Source organism: Aethalodelphis obliquidens, unplaced genomic scaffold, assembly GCF_003676395.1.
Source record: "Aethalodelphis obliquidens isolate GAN/ISIS:26980383/991018 unplaced genomic scaffold, ASM367639v1 scaffold30, whole genome shotgun sequence".
In the NCBI taxonomy this organism is placed as follows: Eukaryota; Metazoa; Chordata; class Mammalia; order Artiodactyla; family Delphinidae; genus Aethalodelphis; species Aethalodelphis obliquidens.
The window spans coordinates 8210647-8233657 of NW_020837974.1; the positions used below are offsets into that span (position 1 = coordinate 8210647).

General features: G+C 52.6%; 1 protein-coding gene across 6 annotated transcripts in view; it reads right to left on the reverse strand.

The window, feature by feature from the left end:
• The window catches only part of DTX2 (deltex E3 ubiquitin ligase 2), a 34081-nt gene extending 12185 nt beyond the window's left edge, over nucleotides 1-21896 (reverse strand). For 2 of the 6 annotated variants that reach the window (XM_027126093.1, XM_027126097.1), the window contains exons 1-4: nucleotides 19673-20347; nucleotides 9299-9655; nucleotides 6765-7401; nucleotides 407-507 (exon numbers count right to left, since the gene is read on the reverse strand). In XM_027126093.1, coding sequence (XP_026981894.1) covers nucleotides 407-507; nucleotides 6765-7401; nucleotides 9299-9655; nucleotides 19673-19697 — 1120 coding nt within the window. In that variant the 5' untranslated portion in view covers nucleotides 19698-20347. The other 4 variants (XM_027126095.1, XM_027126098.1, XM_027126094.1 and 1 more) reach the window with 4 other exon arrangements.
• Between the last annotated feature and the right edge of the window lie 1115 nt (nucleotides 21897-23011).

Genomic DNA, 23011 nt, shown 5'->3' on the forward strand with positions numbered 1-23011 from the left:
GGCCCCTTTAGGGAAATGCCTAAAGCATTTGGGGACAGCAAAGTGACTCCTGAACCATAATTCAAGGCGATATGAAAACGTAAAAGATGGGGAAAGGCCACACCAGGGCACCCACCGTCATTAGGCATGACCCGCCCCGCCCCCGCGCCCCCCCCCCCCGCCCCCGCCCCAACACCGAGACAAACGAACAGCCACCCAGGCTCACCCGCTGGGGGATACACCATCACTGAAAAAAGGCACCGCCCCCCAAGGAGCCTCTCTGGGTTTCCATGAGAACACACAGGGTAACAAGACCCCTGCCCCACAATCTCCTCCCCCTACCCCACGCATTCTCCCCTGCCCCCAAATCCTGGTCCTGCCAGACACAGTCTGTTCTGGAACCTGGACCAGGGAGCAGCCTGCCTACCTGCGAGAGCTTGCTGGACCCTGCTGGGCTTCGACATCTGCACGGGCACCGTGGCGGGGACACTCCTGGGGCTGCTCACTGGACCGCTGGGCAGGGAGGCACTTGGGGAGAAGAGAGGGCAGAGCTTAATGTGCGGAGCCGACTTAGCAGAAACAGGAGCCGGAGAAACACCGAGTGAGGAAGACACGGGTGCTGCCGAGGCCCCTTTGTGGTTTCACTTCCCGCAGCTGCCTCTGTACAGTGAGGGCTTCTGTTTTTTTCTTTTTTTACAGAAAAGATCCCGATGAAGAGTATCTGGAAGGAGGAGCAAAGAGATCTGATGTTCACTCCTCTCAGACCCAAACTAACCAAGAAAGAGAATCTGAATACTTGATGTTAAGCCAGAGGCCGGCCCGCCATCACTTCCCCTGTGAAAATCAAGCGACAAAAGTCAAACTCCAAGTTGGGCCTTGGGGAGGGGAAGGAACCGTAGGCAGGGACGGGGCAGCGACACGAAAGAACACTGCTGGGGATGAACCTCATCTTTTTACAAGGTATCGAGAATGAAGCTTTGGCTGTCAAAAAACGTTCTCCTGGACAATCAGAGACTCTGAAGACAAACCTAAAAGAATTATGAACTCACCAGCTTCATCAAAAGGAGGGCTCTGTGGTTCCCCGCAGAGCGGAAGTCCAGCAGAAACCACTCTGAATGGTCCAGACCAGTACCACCAGTAACAGGACCAACCAACATCAGGAACCCCAAGAGAAGATGCTCCGAGAAGGAAATAACACCCCTTTTGTGGTTCTTGCCAAAACAGCATAACCTCAGTCCAGTCATGAGAAAACGTCTGACGAACCCAAATTAAGGGCCATTCGACAGGAGGCCACAGGAGGAGGAACAGGTGGAGGAGAAATGACAACTGGACGCAAAGTGGGATCGTGGGACAGAAAGACAACTGCAGAGGAAACACCGATGAAAGTGGGAAAAGTCTTTAGCTAACAGTCCTGCACCAGTGGTGAGCCTCTCTCTGGTTCTGAGCCGCACCATGTTTACGAAAGACGTTAACGCGAGAAGTCAAGTAAGGGCGGTGGGGAAACTCTACTATTTCTGTGACTTTTCTGTAAATCCCAAATTAGTTCAAAATACAGGAAATTTTTTTTTCAATGAAGGTCTTGCTTCCCACAGTGACTAATTCCAGGTCTCTCACTTGGTTTTAAGCCGTTATATTTTTAAACGGTAATAAACCCGTGCCATTATGGTTTCAGGGAGCCCTGCCCTGGGGACAGCTGGCGTAGATGGCCCGCCATGCCTGCTACCTCCTCCCCCTCCCGGTGACTGCGTCCTCCAATCCAGCACTGCCCATGTTCAAGGTGACGCAGTGGGAAGGGTTTTGAAACCCTTCCACGCAGTCCCTCCACTGGAGCTCCCCAAGGACAGGCCCTGGGCATGTTCCTCTCTGTTCCACTGGGCCCAGCCTGGCTCCAGGAGCTGGGAAGGTGCTCAGGAAACGATGGACGCCTCCAGTCTGCTGTGCCACCCTTACAACGGTCGGCAAACCAGCAACCACCTGGTTACGGCAAATGCTTCTGGAAGCTGCCCAGATCCTTCCCTACTGCTGGCCTGGGGTCACGGGTCCCACTGGTGGACACAATAGGGAGCTGCTGGTTCTGACCCAAATCAGAAAATTTCACACTGGCTGGTACTGGTTTTCATTTCTGGACTATTCTCGCCAAACAGAATAACCTGTGCGGCCACGCTTCCCGCCACCCTTGTCTACCCTCAGCCCCAAGAGGACAATGGAACTGGATCAGGCGCTCTGATGATGTGGGGGGCGGGGGGGCGGAGGGGGGTTAGGTGTGTAGGACACTAGGGCTAAGGTTTTGGCCCCGCTAAACTCCGTTTAATTTGAAGCCACGCCCCACCCCCTTCCTGAGCCTGTTTCTTCAATTCTCAGGTTCTAGAAGTGAAGAATTTGAGAAGATACAGCCCTTGGAGGCATCCTTCATCTCCCAAGCCAACCCGACAGGGAGCACTAAGCTTCAGCCCATAACCAGGAGGCTGGAAAGCCGAAGCCTGGCTCTGCCACTGCACTGGGCTACTCAGTGGGCTGGGCATCACTGGCCCAGCGGGGGTCCGAGAAGCGGGATCCTCCCTTGCTGGTGAGAGGCACGTATCTGAGGGAGAAGGCCTAGGTTCTAGAGCAGAAAGCAGACAGGCAGTAAGGCTTCCAATGAGCAGCTCACCCTGGAACTGGGACCAGGAACCATGGCTAAGTTCAATCTGCTTAGGGGTCTCAAGATGTTGTCACTTGCCCTGCGACCTTCCCCAGCTCCTCCCCCATGCATTTCTCTGCTATGATCAGAAGGAACAGAGCAGTAAAAGGATCCAGTGGGTCCCAAGATGGGGACTCTCAGGGGTGGACAGAACCTCAGAGGTCGCTGATCTCCCTGCACCGTCCTCTAAAGGGCTCAAACTGGCAGAGTGTTCCCCGATGTGGGGGCACCATATGCCCATGAAGTGCCCTTCCGAGAGTTCCCTCTCACCTGCCTCATGCACCCGTCCCACCTGCTGGGTTCCTGGCTCTACCTACTAGGCCCTCCCTGCCTTGCCTGTCTGGGACCGTCTCCAGGAGCTTCCAAGCGGAGCTGGGAACACGAGACAGGAAGATTTCTAGTCTTCTCCGCAGACAGGACTGGACAGTCCCAAACAGGGGGCAGAGCTAGAAGGCTGGACAGTGAGGCACACAAAGCCTGGTCCAGCTCCCCACAGGCTGCCACCCACCGGGGAACCTCTGAGCACGCGCAGTACAAGAAGCGTACGATGTGGAACCTGGCAACCCCCTTCCAGCCCCCGCAGCGCTTAAAAGCTGGGTGCCTTGGTGCATGTCAAGTCCCCTCTCTGAGTTTTACTTTCTCTCTCTGTAAGATGTGAACAATTCCCCAAGGCCCCCAGGGTGTCTGCGAGGCTCAATCTGCAGCACCATCCAAGTGCCCACTGTTTCCTAGGTCTGAGCGGAGCCAGGCGGCTCCGGGAGAGCTGCAGGGCCCTCACCAAATCCTGAAATCCACAGCCCTATCAGAGCAGAAGGAAACTTCAGAAACTGACCCGCCCAATTCTGTAACCTTCAGAGAGGAAAAGAGAACAGAGTGCAGCCGAGGGCCTACAGCGAGTCAGGGGCAAGGACCCACTGGAACCCAGGACCCCAATCCCACAAGTCTGAAGAGCCTGGCCGATACTGGGAGGGCGTGGGGTGCTTTCAGAGGCTGCGAGAACAGCAGCAGCAAGAACAGAGCTGACGAAAGCAAACTGTGAGCCGTTTTCCTAGGCCGGGTTAGTGCAGGGACTAAGCTCCCCAAGGCCTAGCCACACCAAAGCTGCAATAGAGGGCTGGCCCTAATCACCACCCAAGCCATCAGAATGCTAAACCAGCCGGCACACCCTCTATTACAGAATCTGTGCGTGACACATTTTGGAAAGTCTTCCATCCAACATCACTGAAACACAAGTTTTGGTGCTTAAAGGGATAAACTTCAGCTACTAGGAAATTTACTTAAACCCAGCGGCTCAGTGACAAATCATGTGTCTTCTCCATGGATTACTGCCTACTCGGAAAGGCTCCTGGGGCAACAGGCAAATCAGTCAGCCAAGGTTTTACCCAGATTGAGCAAGAAGTGATTTGAAACTATGTGGGTTACAAAAAAAAAAAACCACATGGGTTCCACAAATTTTGATTTCACTGACTCACATGTCCTTCCCAACAGCTACCAGTAAACACTTTCTCCTCCACACACACGGTAACCTTCACCTGATGCTGCTGCCATTCACTTGGCTTTGAGAACTATATCACAGCCGCTAGAAGACTAAGGTGCCAGGTGTTTTCAAATCCTTCCGGCCCTGCTGGGTTAAGAGATCAGGGATTTATTAAACCCCCTCTGGCTCTACAACAACCATTAGAGAAGGGTTAACTGCAGAGAACCACACTACAAATTAGACAGGAGAACACTGGCCCCTGCGAGTGAATGTCACCCCTCCCAGCTCCTGAAGAGCTGCAGGAGGTCAAGGTGAACACCCCCTTCAGGCGGCAGGTCCCTTTGAGGCTGTTTCACCTGCCAGAGCCTGCTGGCCCAGCTCCCTCCTGGTTTACAACGTAGGGCAGCAGGGTAAGCAGCAACACGCACGACTCAGCAGCAAAGGTAAGGCCGTCTGGCCCGGCAGCCTTCCATCCTGTAACTGGCCTGGATGGCACTGACGGGACCCACCTCAGTAGCCTCTTGGGCCCTCAGGCTGGGGAGGGGAGACCAGAGAAATATCAGGGGAGACTGATGGGCGCCCCATACCAAAAGAAAGCAACAAAGCCCATGAAGTCGCCTGGCTCAATCCCAGCATCCCAGCTCTAGAACCATCTAGAAACTTGCCAGTTAATTTGTAAGAACATAAGCCCCAGGAGGCTAGGCAAAGCCGACCTAGTCATAAAAGCAGCTCCAACCTTGCTGATAATCCTTCTGGGCTGGCAAACATGACATGTTTTTCTCTAAAACAGACTGACTCACATACTGGAAGGGGCCTCACAGAGCGCTGGGAGGGGCCTCACAGAGCACTGGGAGGGGCCTCATAGAACACTGGGAGGGGCATCACAGAGCAATGGGAGGGGCCTCACAGAGCACTGGGAGGGGCCTCACAGAACACTGGGAGGGGCATCACAGAGCAATGGGAGGGGCCTCACAGAACACTGGGAGGGACTGGGTTGGCATGGAGCCCAGCTTGCTTATGTCTCTGTGCAAGCCCACAGAGAAGGCCCAGGCCATACCTCCCTGTGCTCCCGATTCCCAGAGAGATCTCAGATCCACGTGCCCCAACTCCTGGAGTACATGTAGGAAGACACCCAGACCCAGGGGGCCCATCCCCTCCTCTGTGTATTGGCGGCTTCTGCGCGCACCCCTCAGGGCGCCCTCTGCCTTCCTCTCACTCTGCCTTTTAGACAGCTTCAAGAACTCCACGTGGGGAGTTCTCTGATGGCCTAGCGGTCAGGATTTAGAACTTTCACTGTAGAGGCCCGGGTTTGATCCCTGGTCGGGGAACCATCCCACATGCCATGCGGCATGGCCAAAATACAAAAAAATAATTATTAAAAACAATTTTTTTTCAAAACAAAAACCTCTACATGCCCCACAAGGGGCCTGGGTTTGATCCCAGCTCTGCCACTTCCTGGCTGTGCTGCCAACCTCGTCAGCCTCAATGTTCTCCCCTGTAAGCTGGGGACACCCCCTACCATATGGCCATTGGGAGGATTCACGAAATCACCCACACGGCCTGCTGAACAGGGCCCGGCTATAACATGCGCTTGGTGAGTGCCAGCTGTCACTGTCCTATCGAAGCTGGAAGGTCCTCTGAAGCCTAACTAGAAGCTGCCAAGGAGGTCTCGGCCACACTGGGGCGCTTCAGCCCTCCCTGTGGTCAGGTGGGCTGGTGGGCGGGCTTGGGTGAGTGACGTGGCACCGAGGGGCTGACTCCCTGGGAAACAGGGCGGCCACAGGCCTACACATCCAGTCACCACCCGCCCAGGTCACCCTCTCAGAAATCAGCCCCCATCCCGGCTAACACTCTGAGTTCTCAAAATGTTCTCCAGGCCCCAGACCCTCAATAATAATCGATGATGAGGCCCCTGATCACTGACAGGTCTCTGAGCATCCCAGATGCACCCACCACTGGCCACTCAGGGGTCTCCCCACTTTAAAGCGTCGCCTGGTCTGGACGGGGCCCATTTCACCATCTCAGGGTGCCCTATGAGACATGGACTGCACCAGCACAGCAGCTGCCCTATGTCACCTGCTGCCACCCCCAACACGCTCAGCACTTTGCTCTCTCCTCAACCAACTTTTAAGCACCAAAGCTGGGCTCACAGCCTTCCCTGGATGAGGCCGTGGGCTCAGGAAGAGGGCTGAACCTTCCATGTCTGTGACTCCAGGGCCAGGCACATAGACGGAGTTAGAGAAATGTCCTCAGGTACCCGGTCCCAGCTATGTGGCATACAGGCACAGCCAAAAAAACCTTTAACTGCTCAGAGAGCCCAATTCTGCTGGGTCAATGAAAGGATCACTGGTTTTAACCCATGGGGCAACTACCAGCACTCAAGTGCCAGAAGTCAGGTAGGCTCCCCGGGACACAAGGCTGTGCACGGCGTGGCACCTCAGCACCACGTGACACGTGCAGCGCTGGGGCACGTGCAGAGGGGATGACGCAGCAGGGACAGCCGAGGAGGCAGGTGCCGAGCCTGCGGGCATTTGGGGGGAGTCCTCCCAGCTAAAGAAGAGCAGAAACCCAAGCCCGCTAACAAGGCATGCAGGTGGACAAAACGACCGTCCGCGGAACACAAGATACCTGGCTGCGCCGGCAGCGGACAGTCCTGGGGGCTGGTGCTGAGGTCCCACGTGGGAGAGGCTGGAGCGGTAGAGGGGCTGGTTCCCCAGGGAGGGCAGCGCCCCAGCCCAGAGGTTGGCGGTGCTCAGCTTGGGCGCAGACCTGGCCCCAGAGAGTGAGGGCTTGTTGTATGGAGAAAAGGCCTGGTGGGCCCCCAAAACAACGGCGGTCCTGTGGGGTGGCTGGGGGACTGCGTAGGCAGGAAGGTTGGTCATGGAGTGGCGGTAGCGGCCTGACATGGGGCCGGCTGCGCCGCCGCCGAGGCACTGATGGCAAGAGCAGGCCACTCCCGTGTGGCCCGGTGGGGCAATGACAGTGGTCGCTGGGTACGGGGGCCCTGCCTGGCGCCGCACGCTCCGGCAGAAGCTGGAAGTCTTGTTGGTCTGCGTGTGGGTGGCACAGTTGACGGTGTAGTTGTACCCCAGGGCAGCCAAGTCCACGAGCTGGGCGCCCCTGGCCACCTGCTGCTCCAGGTAGTCACAGACGCTGGCTTCATACGCCGTCCAGGAGCCGTCGTCACTCAGCCACTCCCAGACGATGCCCCGGCCCGGGGCCGAGTGCTGGGGAAACAGATGCCTCCGCACAGCCCGCATGGTGCCTGTTTTAAAAGGAGCGTTGCACATATAAAGTTCATCTGCTAGCCACTCACCACCTCCCAAAAAAAGGGAGTTTAAAAATTCTTTTTTTCCTACAACCAAAATAAAACAACACGATCACGGTGTATATATGGTCACGCTGCTGTCTGACCTAAAGGCTGGCATTGACTATTCTCTCCAAATTTGGGATGAAGGGTAGAGAGCTCTCTCTATGCAAAGAAACCATGGATCAAAGGGATCAAGTGGCAGAGAGGGACCAGCGCTTCTCAGCAGGAGTGAGGGATGCTGGACGCTTAGGTCAAAGACCAGCTGTGGCTCAAAATAGTCCTAAGGATGAAACCTATGTAGCCTGACTTAAAAAACTGAAAACAAAATGTCTGAAGAAAATTAAATAATCCATAATCCAACCACCAAGAGGAAAGCACAGGACATATATCGTATATTGTGACATATTCCTTCCCGTCTAGTCTCCTAGGCATGTATGTTTAGGTGTAGCTGACAATCATACTGAAAAATTTCCTGTTTTCATGTATTATGCCGTAAGTATTTATAATGTCTGTAAAACTTTGTAAAACTCTTTATTAACTGTTACACAGTTCTCTTACATGGATGTACTTAGATTCCTTTGGATTTCCCAGGTAGCAACTATTAGCAAACACCTGTGGTTAGCTTATATTAATAAACAAAACCAATTCAGGAGAGAAAGAAAAAAGTCAATTTGGGCCATGCTTCCAACAGTACTTGTCAAAAGGTGATCACTGCGATTACCTTCTACCTGGTCTCCCGACCTCAGCAGCCAGTGGGATACTCTTAACCCCCAAATCAGATTACGTCACTCCTCTGCCCTAATCTTCCCAGGGTTCCTCCTTTCAGAAGAAAAGTCGAAGTCCCTAAAGGGATGGAAAAGCCCTGAACGACCTGCCCCTCCCTCCTTATCTGTCCCCAGCCCTTCCTGGTGACCAGGCCACCCAAGCTCAAACTTCAAAACGACCTCTCCCTGTGCTTTACACATCCATTCCCTGATAAACACTCACTGCTACCTAACTCATACACAGTTCTCGAATCATTTATCTTGTGCGCTGCCTTTCTCAGTGACTGCAAACATCATGAAGGCAGGGACTTTCATCTGCATCCACTGCCTGGAAGCCTGAGTCCTCACACCCTCGAGGAGGCTGCTACAGGGATTGGAGCAGGAGTATTCAGGCTCGGCACTGGTGACATTCTGGGCTAATAACTCTTTGTTGTGGGGCTGTCCTGTACATTGTAGGATGTTTGGCAGCATCCCTGGCCTCTACCCACTAGATGCTGGTAGCGCCCCACCCCATAGTCCTGACCATCAAAAATGTCTCCAAACATTGCCCCCAGCTGAAAACCACTGATTTACAGGGATAGTGCACAGCTCTGGGAAGAAGTTGGTGGCCCCATTCTCAGTAATACTGAGCAAAAGACACACACACACACACACACACACACACGAAAGAAACATGAGTGCACAGGAGAGTGAAGTAACTTGCCCATGTGACACAGCTATCATACAGGAGCTGGAACCCATCACCAGGCCCTCTTAACTAGCATGGTGTGCCACCCCCATGCCAGCCGGCCTGCTTGCCTGCCTGCTGCCAGCGAGACACTCAAATCCCTGCGGGCGGAAGCAGGCATTTCTGGTTTGGGAGACAAGGGGGAAAGGGGCTGGAACGGCCTCTGCACTGTGTTCCCAAGGCACCCCGTACCACTAAGGAACATCTCACACTGCTATCACTCCCACCACCTGCCTTCTGACCGTGTGCATTTCAGGGGCAGGATAACACTGAGAGTCAATTCTGTGACCCCCAACACCTAGCACGACGCCCAGCCCGAAACAGGCACTTGGACACATACTCGAGGCAGGAAGTGCCTTACCAGTGTCCTGGCGGAACTGCGTCCAGCTGGGGAGGTCGATGATATACGGAGCCAGTGAGGGGTCAGCCTGGCCTAAGGGGATGCTGTGGGCCAGGCTCCCCAGCCCGAAGCGCTGGCCCTTCTGCTGGACAAACTGCTGCTCGATGTAGTTGCAAACAGTGGCACTGTAGGGGTGCCAGGTGCCCAGCCCATCCTGCCATTCCCACACGGCCACTGCCACCGGGCTGGTGTACACCTGAGCCAGGGAAGGGCTTGGGGCCATGGCCATCTTCCCCAGGACGCCCTCTGTTCTCCCCACCGGCTTCAGACCGCTCTGGGCTGCAGTCTCAGGTTCATTGCCCAGCGCTTCCAGGAGACCTGAAACAAGACAGACACGCAGTTACCGACGCACACGGTGGCCCTGCCAGAGTCAGTCTCAGTGCGGGGGGGCGGGGGGGTGGGAATCGTGCTTTTCCGCTGTCACTTTTTTCCCTAATACCTTAAGGGCATCGTGAACCAAGTACCTAATCCTGTCTCTTTGCTCAGGCAGCCAGGAAGAATTCGGAGTCAATCAAACAGCCTCCTTACCTCTGCAAATGTCCAGGAAGACACAGTGGGTGAATTCTGGGTGCTAATCGTCAGCCCTGCTTCTGTCCTTTTACCAATAATTTCCCTCTGGCCCAACTACTAAGTGTATCCTCTTATACTGTATGTATTTTCATGAGTCACCCCAATCCTCTGTGGACTGAGGCCAGCATGACCCCTTATACCTTTGTGAGGACGCCACACAGGTTTCCAAAGCAGGTTTGTTTGTGAGACACATATTAACACCTGCTATGCTACAGATGAAAAAAAAACTATGTCTCAGAAAGGACCAGGGGCTCAAGGACAGCCAGAGCTGCTACTCTAAGCATGGGTGGGTCCTAGCTCTGTCCAGGTCTCCGGGCTGCCCTGGTTTCCCGCACCATTAACCACAGAGGGCAGACCCTAGATAGACATTAACATCCTATGGGTGCTGAAGCCCTCCCTCTCTGGCCTCTCTGCACCCCACTCCCTGGGCCTGGGCCTTGCTGACCAGCGGTCAGCTCCAAAGACTTTACACCCATCTCCCAAGACATTCTTCTCCCAGTCACTCCCACCCAGTTGCATCACTCAGGGTTTTCCCAGGCCATCCATCACATGAACTCCTCCATGGCCCTGACCAGAACTCTAACGCCCACAAACACATATGGCGGTCCCTGTCTTTCTGCCCCCTCAGAAGGCAGACACCCAGCGAGTCGGCCTTGTCCACAGCCACCTCGCCAGCCCCAGCACAGGCCGTGTCATGTAGCACGTGTTATACATGGATTAGCTCAAAGCACGACTGAATGGAGGCAGATGAAGGTTCTATGTGCCTGCAGCTGTTTGAAGAAGAAAGGGGGTCTGTGGAAGCTCCTAGGGTGAGAGAGGAACGGGGCCAAACAGACTGACAAGGCGGTATTTCTCCCACTTTATGGACAGGAAAACAAAGAAGTCAAGGTCTTATTGAAGGTCACACATACACTGGTAAGTGGTAGCACAGAGTGCAAACCCAGATCAACTGGCTCTAAGGCCCATTTTCTTAGCGAGGAAAGCTCAGCATGATCTCTACCTTGGGCTCCGCCTAAATAAACGTTAAAATCCTAGGGATGCTTAAGCCCTCTCTAGCCTCTCAGCCTCTCTACACCCCGCTTACTTAGAGAGGGGGGAGAGAGAAAAGGGAAAGCAGTGGGGGGAGGGGAGGAAGGGGGAGAGGAGCCTGCATCTCAAGCTGTGAGCACCCTCAGCTGTTACGTCCACGGAGGGCCCTGGTGCCAACAGGGTTCCCAGTCACATCATCTGCTCCGATTCCCACACAATCCCCTTAAGTACAGACATTGAATTTTGTCCGTGTTTTGCAGATGAGAAAACTGAGGCCCCGGTGGTTTTGGTGACTCACTTTCATGGCCACTAATGAGGCTGGGACCCTGCCTGGGCTTTCGCTGCTGTCCCTGAGATCGTACTCCAGCAGGGTTTCAGTGAGAAGGCCGATACCACCTGCCCCACAAGGAAGGCAGAGCTGGAGCAGCACGTGACAGGGAAGAGGCACAGGCTGTGGTATCCACACGCCGCATATTCACTGCACTCTACTCACTGTGTCACCTGGTGAAGGTACCTAAGCCCTCCAAGCCCGATTTCGCTTGGAAGTGGACATATCAACCTCTATTCTAAGTGCTTTTCTAGGGGATTCAGATGGATAGGTGTGTATAAAGCACCCAGAACAGCTCCAGGCACACAGCCGATATCAGCCAATCTTGGCCTCCCTCCCTTTCCCTGCTCCCCTCCAACCCAGCACCTCCCACCCCTCAAGTCTAGGTGAGGAGTGGCGGCCCAGGGCGGCACTGAGCTACCCGGCCTGAGAACGTGGGCGATGAGTCAGGCCTGCAATAACTCTGAGCACACATAGGGGGGCCAGGGCCACCCCTGAGCTGCCAACTGCTCCAACAGTAGAACACATCCCGCCATGGAGGATTAGACCCGGGATGCCCTCGAGATGGCTGGCGAGCTTATTAGCTCAGCGCCTGCAACTAGAGGTCTCTGGACCCACATCCAGGTACAAATCACAGGACTGGTTTCAGGGCCAATTACTCCTGGGCCCAGACTTTCCCCCCGGCACCTCCTGGCAGGCGTCACTCATCTCTCGGGCAGCAGGGGCCTCCCATGTACCAGCGCACGTGGTATGTTCCAGCATGTCCACACACCCCCAGATGAACCAACTCGGATAACTCTGCCAAACAGCCTGAGAACTACACTCGAGAACTTCAGCTAAGCTCTTCATGAACGTGTTTGGCCTACAGACCGCAGGCACATGACGGTCCAGGCTCTGTCAGGGTACTAGAGACCCAGAGATGAGAAAGACACAGCACACGGCCCCTCCACGACCGGCCACTGTCCCCACTAATACCAAGGCCTCCACCTTTTGTCCACATGCATCAAATTCTAGCAAGTGCCAGAACATTCGGAGCCATTTCCCACCTCCCAGACATTGACCCTGCTGGTGCCCATGTCCAGACTTCCATCCTCTCTGCACCTAAGCCTCCAGCAAACATGCCCATCCTTCCAGACTCAGCCACAGCACCCCGCTCTGAGCCACACCTTTAACAGAAAGTGCTGACCCCATCCTCCTGTGCGTCCTAACTGCATTCTCCATTTATCCAAACATACTGCATTTATTGGTTTCAGTATCTGTCCCCCCTCTCACCACCCCCCAGAACAGGAACTCCCTGAGGGCAGAGCTGGGGCTGACCCCAAGCTGGGGCTGCAGCTCGTCAAATGCCTAATATCCCAGAGGGTCTAAAACACACACGCCGAAAGAGAGGAGCACCTTCTGCTCCAGGCACCTGGGGCACACTTGGCGCGATGCCCAGAACACCCACTGATGTTCCCCTGGAACGCAGCAACCATGCACACGCAGTGGCCGTGTCAATGCACCCATTCTCTGTTACAGCCTCAGCCATCCCCAAGCTGCAGTTCAAAAACCTAATTTGTTTCGGCTCCTAATGATGGGGCTATTTAGGGTGCTCTTAATTATGAAAATTGTTATTATTCTAATTGGCCATGGGAAAACAGCCTTAGTCTGGGGGCAACCTAAACACTTTATGATAATGGAATAAGGGAATTCTTAAATAAATTATGGTACACCCCAATGATGGAATACGAGCCTTGAAAAATGTTTTTAAAAGGCTTTCAGACCTAGGATAATGCTGTTGACAAGTTAAAAATACCGGATATGTAACCATATACACTATATGCTCTCAAAGGGGTGGGTGTGCCATTTACTGAGCACCTACTATGTGGCACGCACTCTGTCCGGTGCTCTTGCCATCCAGCTCTCTCAACCCTCAACTGCCCTTGAAGGTAAAGATTATCCCCATTTTACAGACATGAGAACCAAAGCCAAAAGCAATTAAGAATTTACTCAAGGTCAGACGGCCAGTCTGTGACACCAGGTTCTAATATAAGCTAATTTGTAAAAGGTGGGAAGGAACAACTCTGACATTTTACTAGGAGTGATGGAGTCATGGGATATTTATTCTTTACCTCTTTCTGTACTGGCAAATGTTCTACAATGATCATATTACTTATTATGATCGAACAGAAGTTATTTTTAAAAAACTGTATCAAGGGATTCCCTGGTGGCGCAGTGGTTAAGAATCCGCCTGCCAATGCAGGGGACACGGGTTCGAGCCCTGGCCCAGGAAGATCCCACATGCCGCAGAGCAACTAAGCCTGTGTGCCATGACTACTGAGCCTGCGCTCTAGAGCCCGCGTGCCACAACTACTGAGCCCGCGTGCCACAACTACTGAAGCCCTCGCGCCTAGAGCTCGTGCTCCGCAACGAGAAGCTACCACAATGAGAAGCCCACGCACTACAACGCAGAGTAGCCCCCGCTCACCACAACTAGAGAAAGCCCGCGCGCAGCAATGAAGACCCAACACAGCCAAAATAAATAAATAAATAAAAATTTAAAAAAAAATGTATCAACAACTTTGACCACGAGAAAAACCATCCTGCCTTCTCTTGCATTCTCTTGTCAAATTTAGCCACAAACGCCTGTGCACAGCCCCACGGCTCCGAGGCACAGAGGGACGCTACTGTCCTACCAGAGAGGGGTTTCACACAAAGGAAAAAAGTTGCATGTGTCCAAGAGTCTTTCTATTCCCAGGGGATTTACAAAAGCTTTAGAACAAGACCTGAGCTGACGCAGGAATCTGAGTGAAACTCATCCTGCCTGACTGTGGGCCTCCGGGTAGGGGAACCACACAAATGGATCCCTTACAGTTGCGGCCTCCGGGAAGAAGGCCCCGAGCATGGCTTTTAAACTGGTGCCCAGACTGGGCGACTGTCAATTTGCCAACATGTGAGGACCCGTTTCCTCCCCGCAAAGCCCACCAAAATACAGAGTGGCCTGGCCCAGGCCTGAGCTGGGCAGTTCACCCTTGGCTCCATGCTCGGTGACCTTGGGACAGTCACCTCCCCTTTCCTGGGCTCCACTGCTCAGGCGGTTGGATGGGTTTTCCAGCCTCTCATAAGCAGCAGAACCCTTTTCCAAATGTGACCGTACGCTGCCCATCGATATGTAAAACGCAGAAGAGTGGGGTGCTCTTATGGACACAAGGGCTGCCCTCCATTCCTACTTCCTGAGAGGTCCAGGAAGCTGTTGTGCGGGACAGAGGCATTCTGAGGGGCACAGATTGGACACCAGTGAGACCGGGTGGACTTCAAACCCTAGTTCCATGCTGCGTCACTTTCAGGTGCTTTCCAAGAAGCATGGGCCTGCAACTCCACACCCCACCAGCTGACACGGTGCGCATGACCGGTAAGCAGAGCATGACCTTCAAAGACTTGTTACAGGGCAGCCGGCCACCCAGGCACTGTCAGAAAGCCTTCCCATGGAGATGGGAAAGTCGAATACTGCACACAAACACACCAAAGAAATGTTCTACTTTGCTAGACACGTTGTTTTTAATACAAATTTAAAACAATGGCCTATTATTTTTTTGCCTGTCAAAGCAGTAAAAATAATTTCAGTACTCAGTGCTGGCAAGAGTACCCTGAGATGTCACACTTCTGGGACGGATAAACCCTTTCCAGAAAACAGTTTGGTAACACGTATCAAGAGGTTTAAAAATGTTCACTTGCTTTGACATGATCATTAAGAAATCTATCAAAGGAGATGAGAGAAAAACTTCAACATAAAGATACTCCCCACAGCACTATTTTAACTTGGTAAAAGAGAAGCAGAGAGAAAACGCAGTAGAAACGGTACCAAAATGCTAAGGACTGCCTTGGAGTGCAGAAACTATTAGAGACCTTTGGTTCAACTTCCTTACATATCTGAACTTTTCACATTTTCTAAAGTGGGAAACTATTACTTTTGTTTTCAGAAACAAACCGCTACAATGCCCACCACTTTCAAAAGATCGTAAATATGACACAAACCCCACCACTGTTACTTACCATCGTTACTTCAGACGGCTGCTCCCGTCCCAGTGGAGTTTCACTAACAGGCCTGTCAAAGTACCACGGCACCTCCTTGCCAAGAGACACCATGTCCCACCCATGAGTTCCAAGGAAGTGCAAAAAACACACCATCCAGGTGCCCAAACTATTACAACAGGGGAGCGCTGCAAGGTAAGGCTTTTGTCTAGAAAAGAGACGGCTTACGCTGGTGCCACCCAGGCCTGACTAGGCTCCTGAGAGATGGAAGGAACTACACATGATTTGTCCCTTGCACATGGGGCTGCTAGAAGGGAAATAACTCCTCTCCTGGCTGGTGCCTGACTAGGGCCCTCCAGGGTCAGGTCAGAGCAGAACGTTCCAAATGGGGCTCAGAAAGCCACACAGTGGCCAGGAGGCAGGCCCCAGTGACCAACAGTTCCCCAGTGCGCAACCTCCTCCACCAGCACCAAGAGCCTGCTGCTCCTTCTTTGCCAGGAGCAACCTGACCACCCACAGGTCGTCAGAGCCTATCCTGGGGCCAGAATGGGGGAGCAGCGGAAGCAGTGGCAGGCACAGTGGCCATAATCACACCAGTGGCCACCAACCAAGAGCTTACTAGGTACCAGGCACCGTGCTAAGTATCTTATAAGTGTTCTCATTTAGTCCTCACATTCCTGAGCAAAGGGTATCATCTCCATTTTATAGATGACAAAAGTGAGGCAAAAGATAAACAACTGGCCTGAGAAGCCACAGGTATAAGCAAACCCAAATCAGTTTGCAGAGGGATACACTGATGTGGACAAATCAGCCTGCCTGATGTGTCTGCTTGACCTACTACACAGTTTTTAGTTTTTACAAATTGAGCCAATGTTTAAAAACTGGAATATCCACCATTAAAAAAAAAAAAAATCCAGACTTCCAGCTTCTCTTGAAAACCAGAAAACCTGGCAACATTTGCAGGCCTGACCCAGATTCATTATGCAGCCAGCAACGATGAGCTGCACCACTGTGGTGGCTCGTACTGCTCTCAAGGTTACCACAGTTACCACAACTCTCCAGGGCAGAGCCGGCAAACTTTTCCTATAAAGGCCCGGAAGGTACATATTTTAGGCTTTGTAGGACACTGGGTGTCTGTTGCAACTACACAACTCCACCACTGTAGTGTGAAAACAGCCAAAGGCCACACATAAACTAACCGGCGTGGTTGTGTCCCAATAAAACTTTACTGACAAAAAAAGGCTGTGGGGCTTCCCTGGTGGCGCAGTGGTTGAGAGTCTGCCTGCCGATGCAGGGGATGCAGGTTCGTGCCCCGGTCCGGGAACATCTCACATGTGGGCCTGTGAGCCATGGCCGCTGGGCCTGTGCGTCCGGAGCCCGTGCTCCGTAACAGGAGAGGCCACAGCAGTGAGAGGCCTCGTGTACCACAAAAAAAAAAAAAAAAAAAAAGAGGCTGTGGGCTGGATTTGGCCCATGAGCCACGGTTTGCTGACCTCACTGTGGTCCCACTGAACTATAGTTGAGAAATACTTCTTTGAACCCGTTTCTCTATTGAAAAGTGGGAGAGTGCTTATGCCTCTGGCCAGCCTCCCCTATGACATGCCTGCCCTCTGTAGACATGTCAGTCTTTGCCCAACACCTGAGGGTGAAATACAGCATCCAACAGCACGGCAGGCAGCATGTGGTGAGGGCCACCCCCAGGGAAGCCCAACCTGCTTCCCTTTCCTTGCATCAGGCAGCTGGGCCCTGGCCTACCTCTCTTCTCTCCTCCCTCCCCTGTGACCCTCTCATCTGCTCCCATGGCTTCAATAATCCCATGCACGCAGAGCATCCAGATCTTTCTTCAGATGTCCTGCCTGTGTCCCTTAAGCCCTCTGCTCCAGCCATCGGCAACTCTAGTGAGAGCCCAGAACCGGCCAGGCTGTTTCATGCCCCTCACCCCCCACCATGAGTACTCATCCCACCTGTCCACTTACTCAATTCTTAATTCCCAGCCTGAGACTCTCTGTCCAGTGAAATCTTTCCTACATCCACTCCTGCCCTGCACGGAGAAGTGGCCTCTTCTAACCACCAATGTCCATGTGACATCTGAGTGCAATTATCTACTTGTCCCCTCCACTAGGGCACAGACTCCTAAAAGGCAAGGATTATGGTCAGGAAAAGATTTTTCAAACAAGGCACAGAACGCTGACTATACATGAAGAGATACATTTCACTGTGTTAAAATTAAGAATGGTTGTTCAACAAAACATGCCTCAAAGAAAGCAGAAAGTTAAAAACTGGAAAAAGATATTCACAATAAGCACGAAGGATTAAAATCAAGGATATATAAAGAACTCTTACAGTCAATTTTCTTTTTAAAGCGCCAGGAACCCCACAGAAAAATTGCAAAAAAGTGAACATATAATTTACAGGAAACACACATGCCAATAAACTTATGAAGAGATGTTCGACATCAAGGCTCAGGGACACAGAAATCAAGATCCCAAAGATCCCATTTTATACCCATTCCATTGGCAGAAATAAAAAAAAGTCAGCCTATACCAAGTGTTGGCAAGAGTGTGGAGCAAGTGGAAGGCCTACGTTCTGCTGCTGGTGGAGTGAAAACTCGTACAATCACTTCAGAAGAAGTCTAGTAACAACTACGAAAGTTGGACATTTATTCACCCTACGACCCAGCAAAATACCACCCCTCAGCTCATACCCAAGAAAACCTCTTGCATATGTGCAACAGGAAACGTGTACGGAAATGTTCAGAGCAGTCCACGCGTGACAGCAAAACTGGAAACGAGCAGGTACCCATCAACGGAAGATCAGACGCATAAACTGTGATTTGCCCACACCATGGAATATTATTCAATATTCAAGACAAATGAACCAGATGACATGCAATACTATGGACAAACTGTAGCGATATTTTTTTAAGTGCCTTAGGAATACACAGGTACCGTAAAACTACATAAAAATGAAAGTGAGGGGATAATGGTTATCTCAGGATGGGAATGAGAGGAAAGATCAAATGATTGGATGTGTATTTTGTTTCAAGATCCTGGCTTTTGTTGTGGATGGCTGAAATGCAGGAACTTACAACACATTAAAAATAACTTCAGAAACAAGTGAAAGCAAGCTGGGCGTGAACGGTGATCAGTGTTTATTAATCTAGTTCTCTGTTTACCTGCGGTGAAAATTAAAACAAACACACAGAAGGGACTGTTTAATTCTCTGTACTCCAAGTGCCAAGCACAAGCCCGGGCACACAACTTCGTAAGCGTGTGTGCAATGAATGAGGGATGCTCCTCCCTCGCCCGTGGCCCCATTCCTGCCGGCCTCTTCGGTACCTTCAACAGGTCAAACCCACCTTCCTTGCTGACGCCCCTCTCCTCCTGGATTCCCTGGCTCTGCACTGGCCCTCCTCCGCCTTCTCCCCCAGCCCAGCGGCTGCCCTGGCGTGCCCTCTCCTCGCCTCCTCAGACCCCACTGCTAATATCTGGTTGGGACCTTTCTGCCTCTCACCTTGACAAGCACTCTCTGCCGACTGGCTTCTCCAACTCCTGTCTCTCCTCGTCCACCCTAGAGACAGGTGCGAGGTTGAGCTTCCCGATACAGTTCTGACCCTCTCTCTTCCGCACCTCCCCTAGAGCTCTAGAAATAAAGTTCACGTTCCAGCTGATGCTGAACGCCCATCACAGTCTGGTCCCTTCCTATCAACAGTAGCTGCCAGAGCATCTCTCTTCAGTATCCTCTTCCATCTACACCTTCCCTTCCCCGACCCCTCCTAAAAAGTGTAAGTGATGAGCTGCTACCCCACATACCGCCAGTTTCCCCAACTCCGTGCCTCGACTTTACCCGGAATCCCACCCACTTGGCCACCCATCCTCAGCTGACCCACACTTTCAAGGCCCCATTTAAACACCTCCAGGATGCTGGGATGTGCCCACTTGAAAGAAAAATCCCCTCTTACCAACTTCCACGGCATTCTGTCTGTCCTCTACAGTTCTCTCTCTTTCACAAGACCCGGAGCAGCCAGAGGGCAAACTCCCCTGTCTACCTCCCCCTACCAGAAGCTGGCAGTGGTGTACGGAAACAGTCACGAAGAGAACAATCGAGTCCATTCCACGCTTTCTAGCCAGGGAGCTCATCTGGCTCATTTCTAGCCATGGCTCATAAAATGCCCATCCTAGGACTTCCCTGGTGGTCCAGTGGTTAAGACTCTGTGCTTCCAATGCAGGGGGCTCAGGTTCGATCCCTGTTCGGGGAACTAAGATCCCACAAGCCGCGCGGCACGGCAAAAAAAAAAAAAAAAAAAAAAAAGCCCTTCCTGGAATTCTACTAAAATCCTTCTGTTCCCCTGAGCCTTGGCATGACCCCTAAAAGCCCCCGCTCAGCCCCCTGCCTACCTTTCCAGGCTTCTCGGCCCCGCATCCACACGCTGTCGCTTCAGCCACGCTGAGCTGCTTAGAGTGACCCAGATATGCCAGGTTTCTTCACGACTTCGCGTATACTGACTCCTCTGCCAGGCTCCCCTACTTCCTGGGACCTACTCCTTCTTCACAACCTTAGCTATCATCTTCTGGAGGCTTCTGGACCTTCCCTCCTGGGCAAGGGTGGGCTGGGCTCCACCCTGTGATTATCCACTCCTCAACATGTATCACACTGACAACACCTTGTCACTGTCTATGGTTTGTTTATCTTTTCCACCAAACAATGAGCTCCTGGAAGACAGAACTTTTGCTCCTGGTCACTGTAACCCCAGCACTGGGCATGGGGCTTGACAAAAAGGAGGCACCCAGTAAAGGTTCAAGTAACAAAAGAAACTAAAATTTCCAGTTCAAATGCAGAAACTGTGACTCGTGTCCTTCATCCCATAAAGCGCGTCTGAAGGCGGAAAGCATCTTCTAAGACTGGTTAAACAGGAGAAGCTGCTGGCAGGAAGCCACCTGAATTTATCTGAGACAGTTGGCAATCAACAATCAACTCCCAGGGCTCACTTTCATCCTGGGGACCTCAAGTTCCACCCTCCCCAGTGCCCACTTTCTCTACTGAAAACCAGATTGGGAAGGCAGCAATGTAAAGTCCCCAGGGCTCTCACCTTTTCTCTCTGGAGAGCTGGCACAAACTGTGCCTTCTTGGTGGAGATACCAGATCCTTAGGAGGAATGACTTGTTTGAGTTCCCATCTTGATATAAAATTCAAACAACAAAAACCGGGCAAATCTGAAAGGCTTGCTGACTCAGCAACACAAATTCCAAGGCACCTTTGCCAACAAGGAAGAAGATGATCAGGTTTTAAATTGAGAAACAGGAGTTAGTGAAAACGAATTCACAGATGTCCAGTCTGTGTGCTGTGGCTGGGGACTGGAAACCACCAGATTCATTTTCCAACAGCCTGGGCAGAGCAGAAGGTACAGTAGTCTCCCTCCGCCCACTCAATAACCAAGGGGATGGCTAAAAACAACAACAACAACAACCCCACAAAACAAACACACACACACTAAGCCCTTCCACAGAAAGGCCTGAAAGGACTTCGAAAGCCGATCTGCAGTGTAGGTATCCAGGGAATCAACACACCAGAGACGGAAAAAATTTGGCCAAGGTCACATGGCAAATGAACAAGAAGCCTAGTTAGAGTCATACTGATGGTTTAAGTAAAGCCTGATTTTGGTTACCCGAAAGACCGCCTTCTACAACTCTACAGGAGCTAGGATAGCATGCAGAAATATTTTGAGTTTCTTAAGGGTCCAAGCGTCTCTGCACAAACTATTTCCACTGCTTTTGGCACTTAAAGAAGAGGAACCAGTGTGGGGGACAGCAGCTGGCTGAGAAAGGGTAGTTTCAGGGGGGAAAAAAAAAGCGTCCTAAATCCTTTCCACAGCATATACCTTATGCCCTCCCCAAGAAAGTGACCCAGGGTCCCAGGAAATAGGCACTTCCTGGAAGTCAGACCCTACATGAGGCGAGTTAGGAGTTAGACTAAGGAGGCAAACTCCCCTAAAGTACAGCCCCTGGCTCCAGTGAGCCGTCCACCGGGAGGCAGACCCCAGCAGAACCCAAACGCTAACTAGGGCAGCCGGTGGCATTATCACCACCGCCTCCTCCAAGTCCGGTGAGAAAGGGTACACTCCCACAGACGGACCAAACTCTGTGTCTGCGCCCCTCCCCCTGCTAGCCCTTCGGCTTCCACCCCGGCGTTCACCCTCCCACCAGGTCCGGTGCTAAGCTCCCAGCGTCTCCCAATTCCCCCAACTCCCTCCTCCGAGACATCTACCCGAAGGCCGGTCCCCACAATCCCCCCGCTCCCCCGTCACCCCGGGGCTCTTCTCCGGCCCGGCCCAACCTTCCCTCACGCCCACGCCCGCCCCCTTCCGGTCCCAGATCGGCTCGGTCTCCCCCGCGTCCCCGGGACCCCAGCCCTGGCGACGAGCAGGTGGCCTGTCCGCCCCTCTCACCGAGGCTGAGGAGGGCGCGGGGGCAGGCGGACGACACCGCCGAGCTCAGGCTGCAGCCCCCGCTGGGCCTGGGCACGGCTCAGGCTCTGCCTCCCAGCCTAACGAAGAGGCAGCCAGAGTGAAACAGCGTCGCTTCCTTGCGTCCCAGTGCGCATGCCTAGGACGCTGGGCCTTCTGGGAAACGTAGTTCCAGTGGAACAGCGGGGGGGGCGGGGCCGAACTCGACGTTCACCTGTTTAGCGGGTATGTATCCCAAGAGAGCTTCTTGTCTAGCTGGGGAGACAGACACTTAAACATACAACTACAGGACTCCCCTGATGGCGCAGTGGTTAAGAATCCGCCTGCCAATGTAGGGGACACGGGTACGAGTCCTGGTGCAGGAAGATCCCACATGCCACGGAGCAACTAAGCCGTTGCTACAACTACTAAGCCTGTGCTCCAGAGGCCGGGAGCCACAGCTACTGAGCCTGCGTGCCACAACTACTGAAGCCCGCACGCCTAGAGCCCATGCTCCACAACAAAAGAAGCCACCGCAATGAGAAGCCCGCGCACCACAATGAAGAGTAGCCCCCGCTCACCGCAACTAGAGAAAGCCCGCGTGCAGCAACGAAGACCCAACGCAGCCATAGATAGATAGATAGATGATAGATAGATAGATAATAAAAAATTAAATTAAAAAAACACACACACCTACAATCTAGTAGGATAAATGTGATAAAGGAGTGAGAGCATAGAAGGGGGTGCCTAATGCGGGGTGGGGGGGAGGTCAGGAAGACATCGCAAAGGAGGTGACATTTGAATTGGATTTTGAAGCCTGTATAGGGGTTTGCCAGATGGAATACAGGGAATCCCTTGCAAAGGATGAGAGATGTGAAAGTGCCTGACGCATTCAGGAAGCAGGGAAATGTTCTGTGTGGCCAAGGCAGAGGGTACATGGATGGGGTGAGGACAGAGAAAATGGATTAGGGTGTGGCAGGATATGGGGAAATGTCTGGGTAAGATTATGATGGACTCTATATGTCATGCAAGAAATTTGGGCCACTGGAGTCAATTGAAGATTAAGCAGGGGAATGAGAGTAGGCATTGCATTTTAGAAGGATACCCTTGTGGTGGGTGGAGGATAGAGAAAGGAGTGGGGAGACCAGTCTGGAGGTTGTTGTTCAGGTCGAAGGTGATGAGGCCTAAACCAGACTGGTGACTAATCTTTTGGGATCATAGACCTCCTGTAGAAAGCTAAAGAAAGCTATTCCCAGAAAAATGCTCAGATGTGTTCACACCTGTGTATACACAT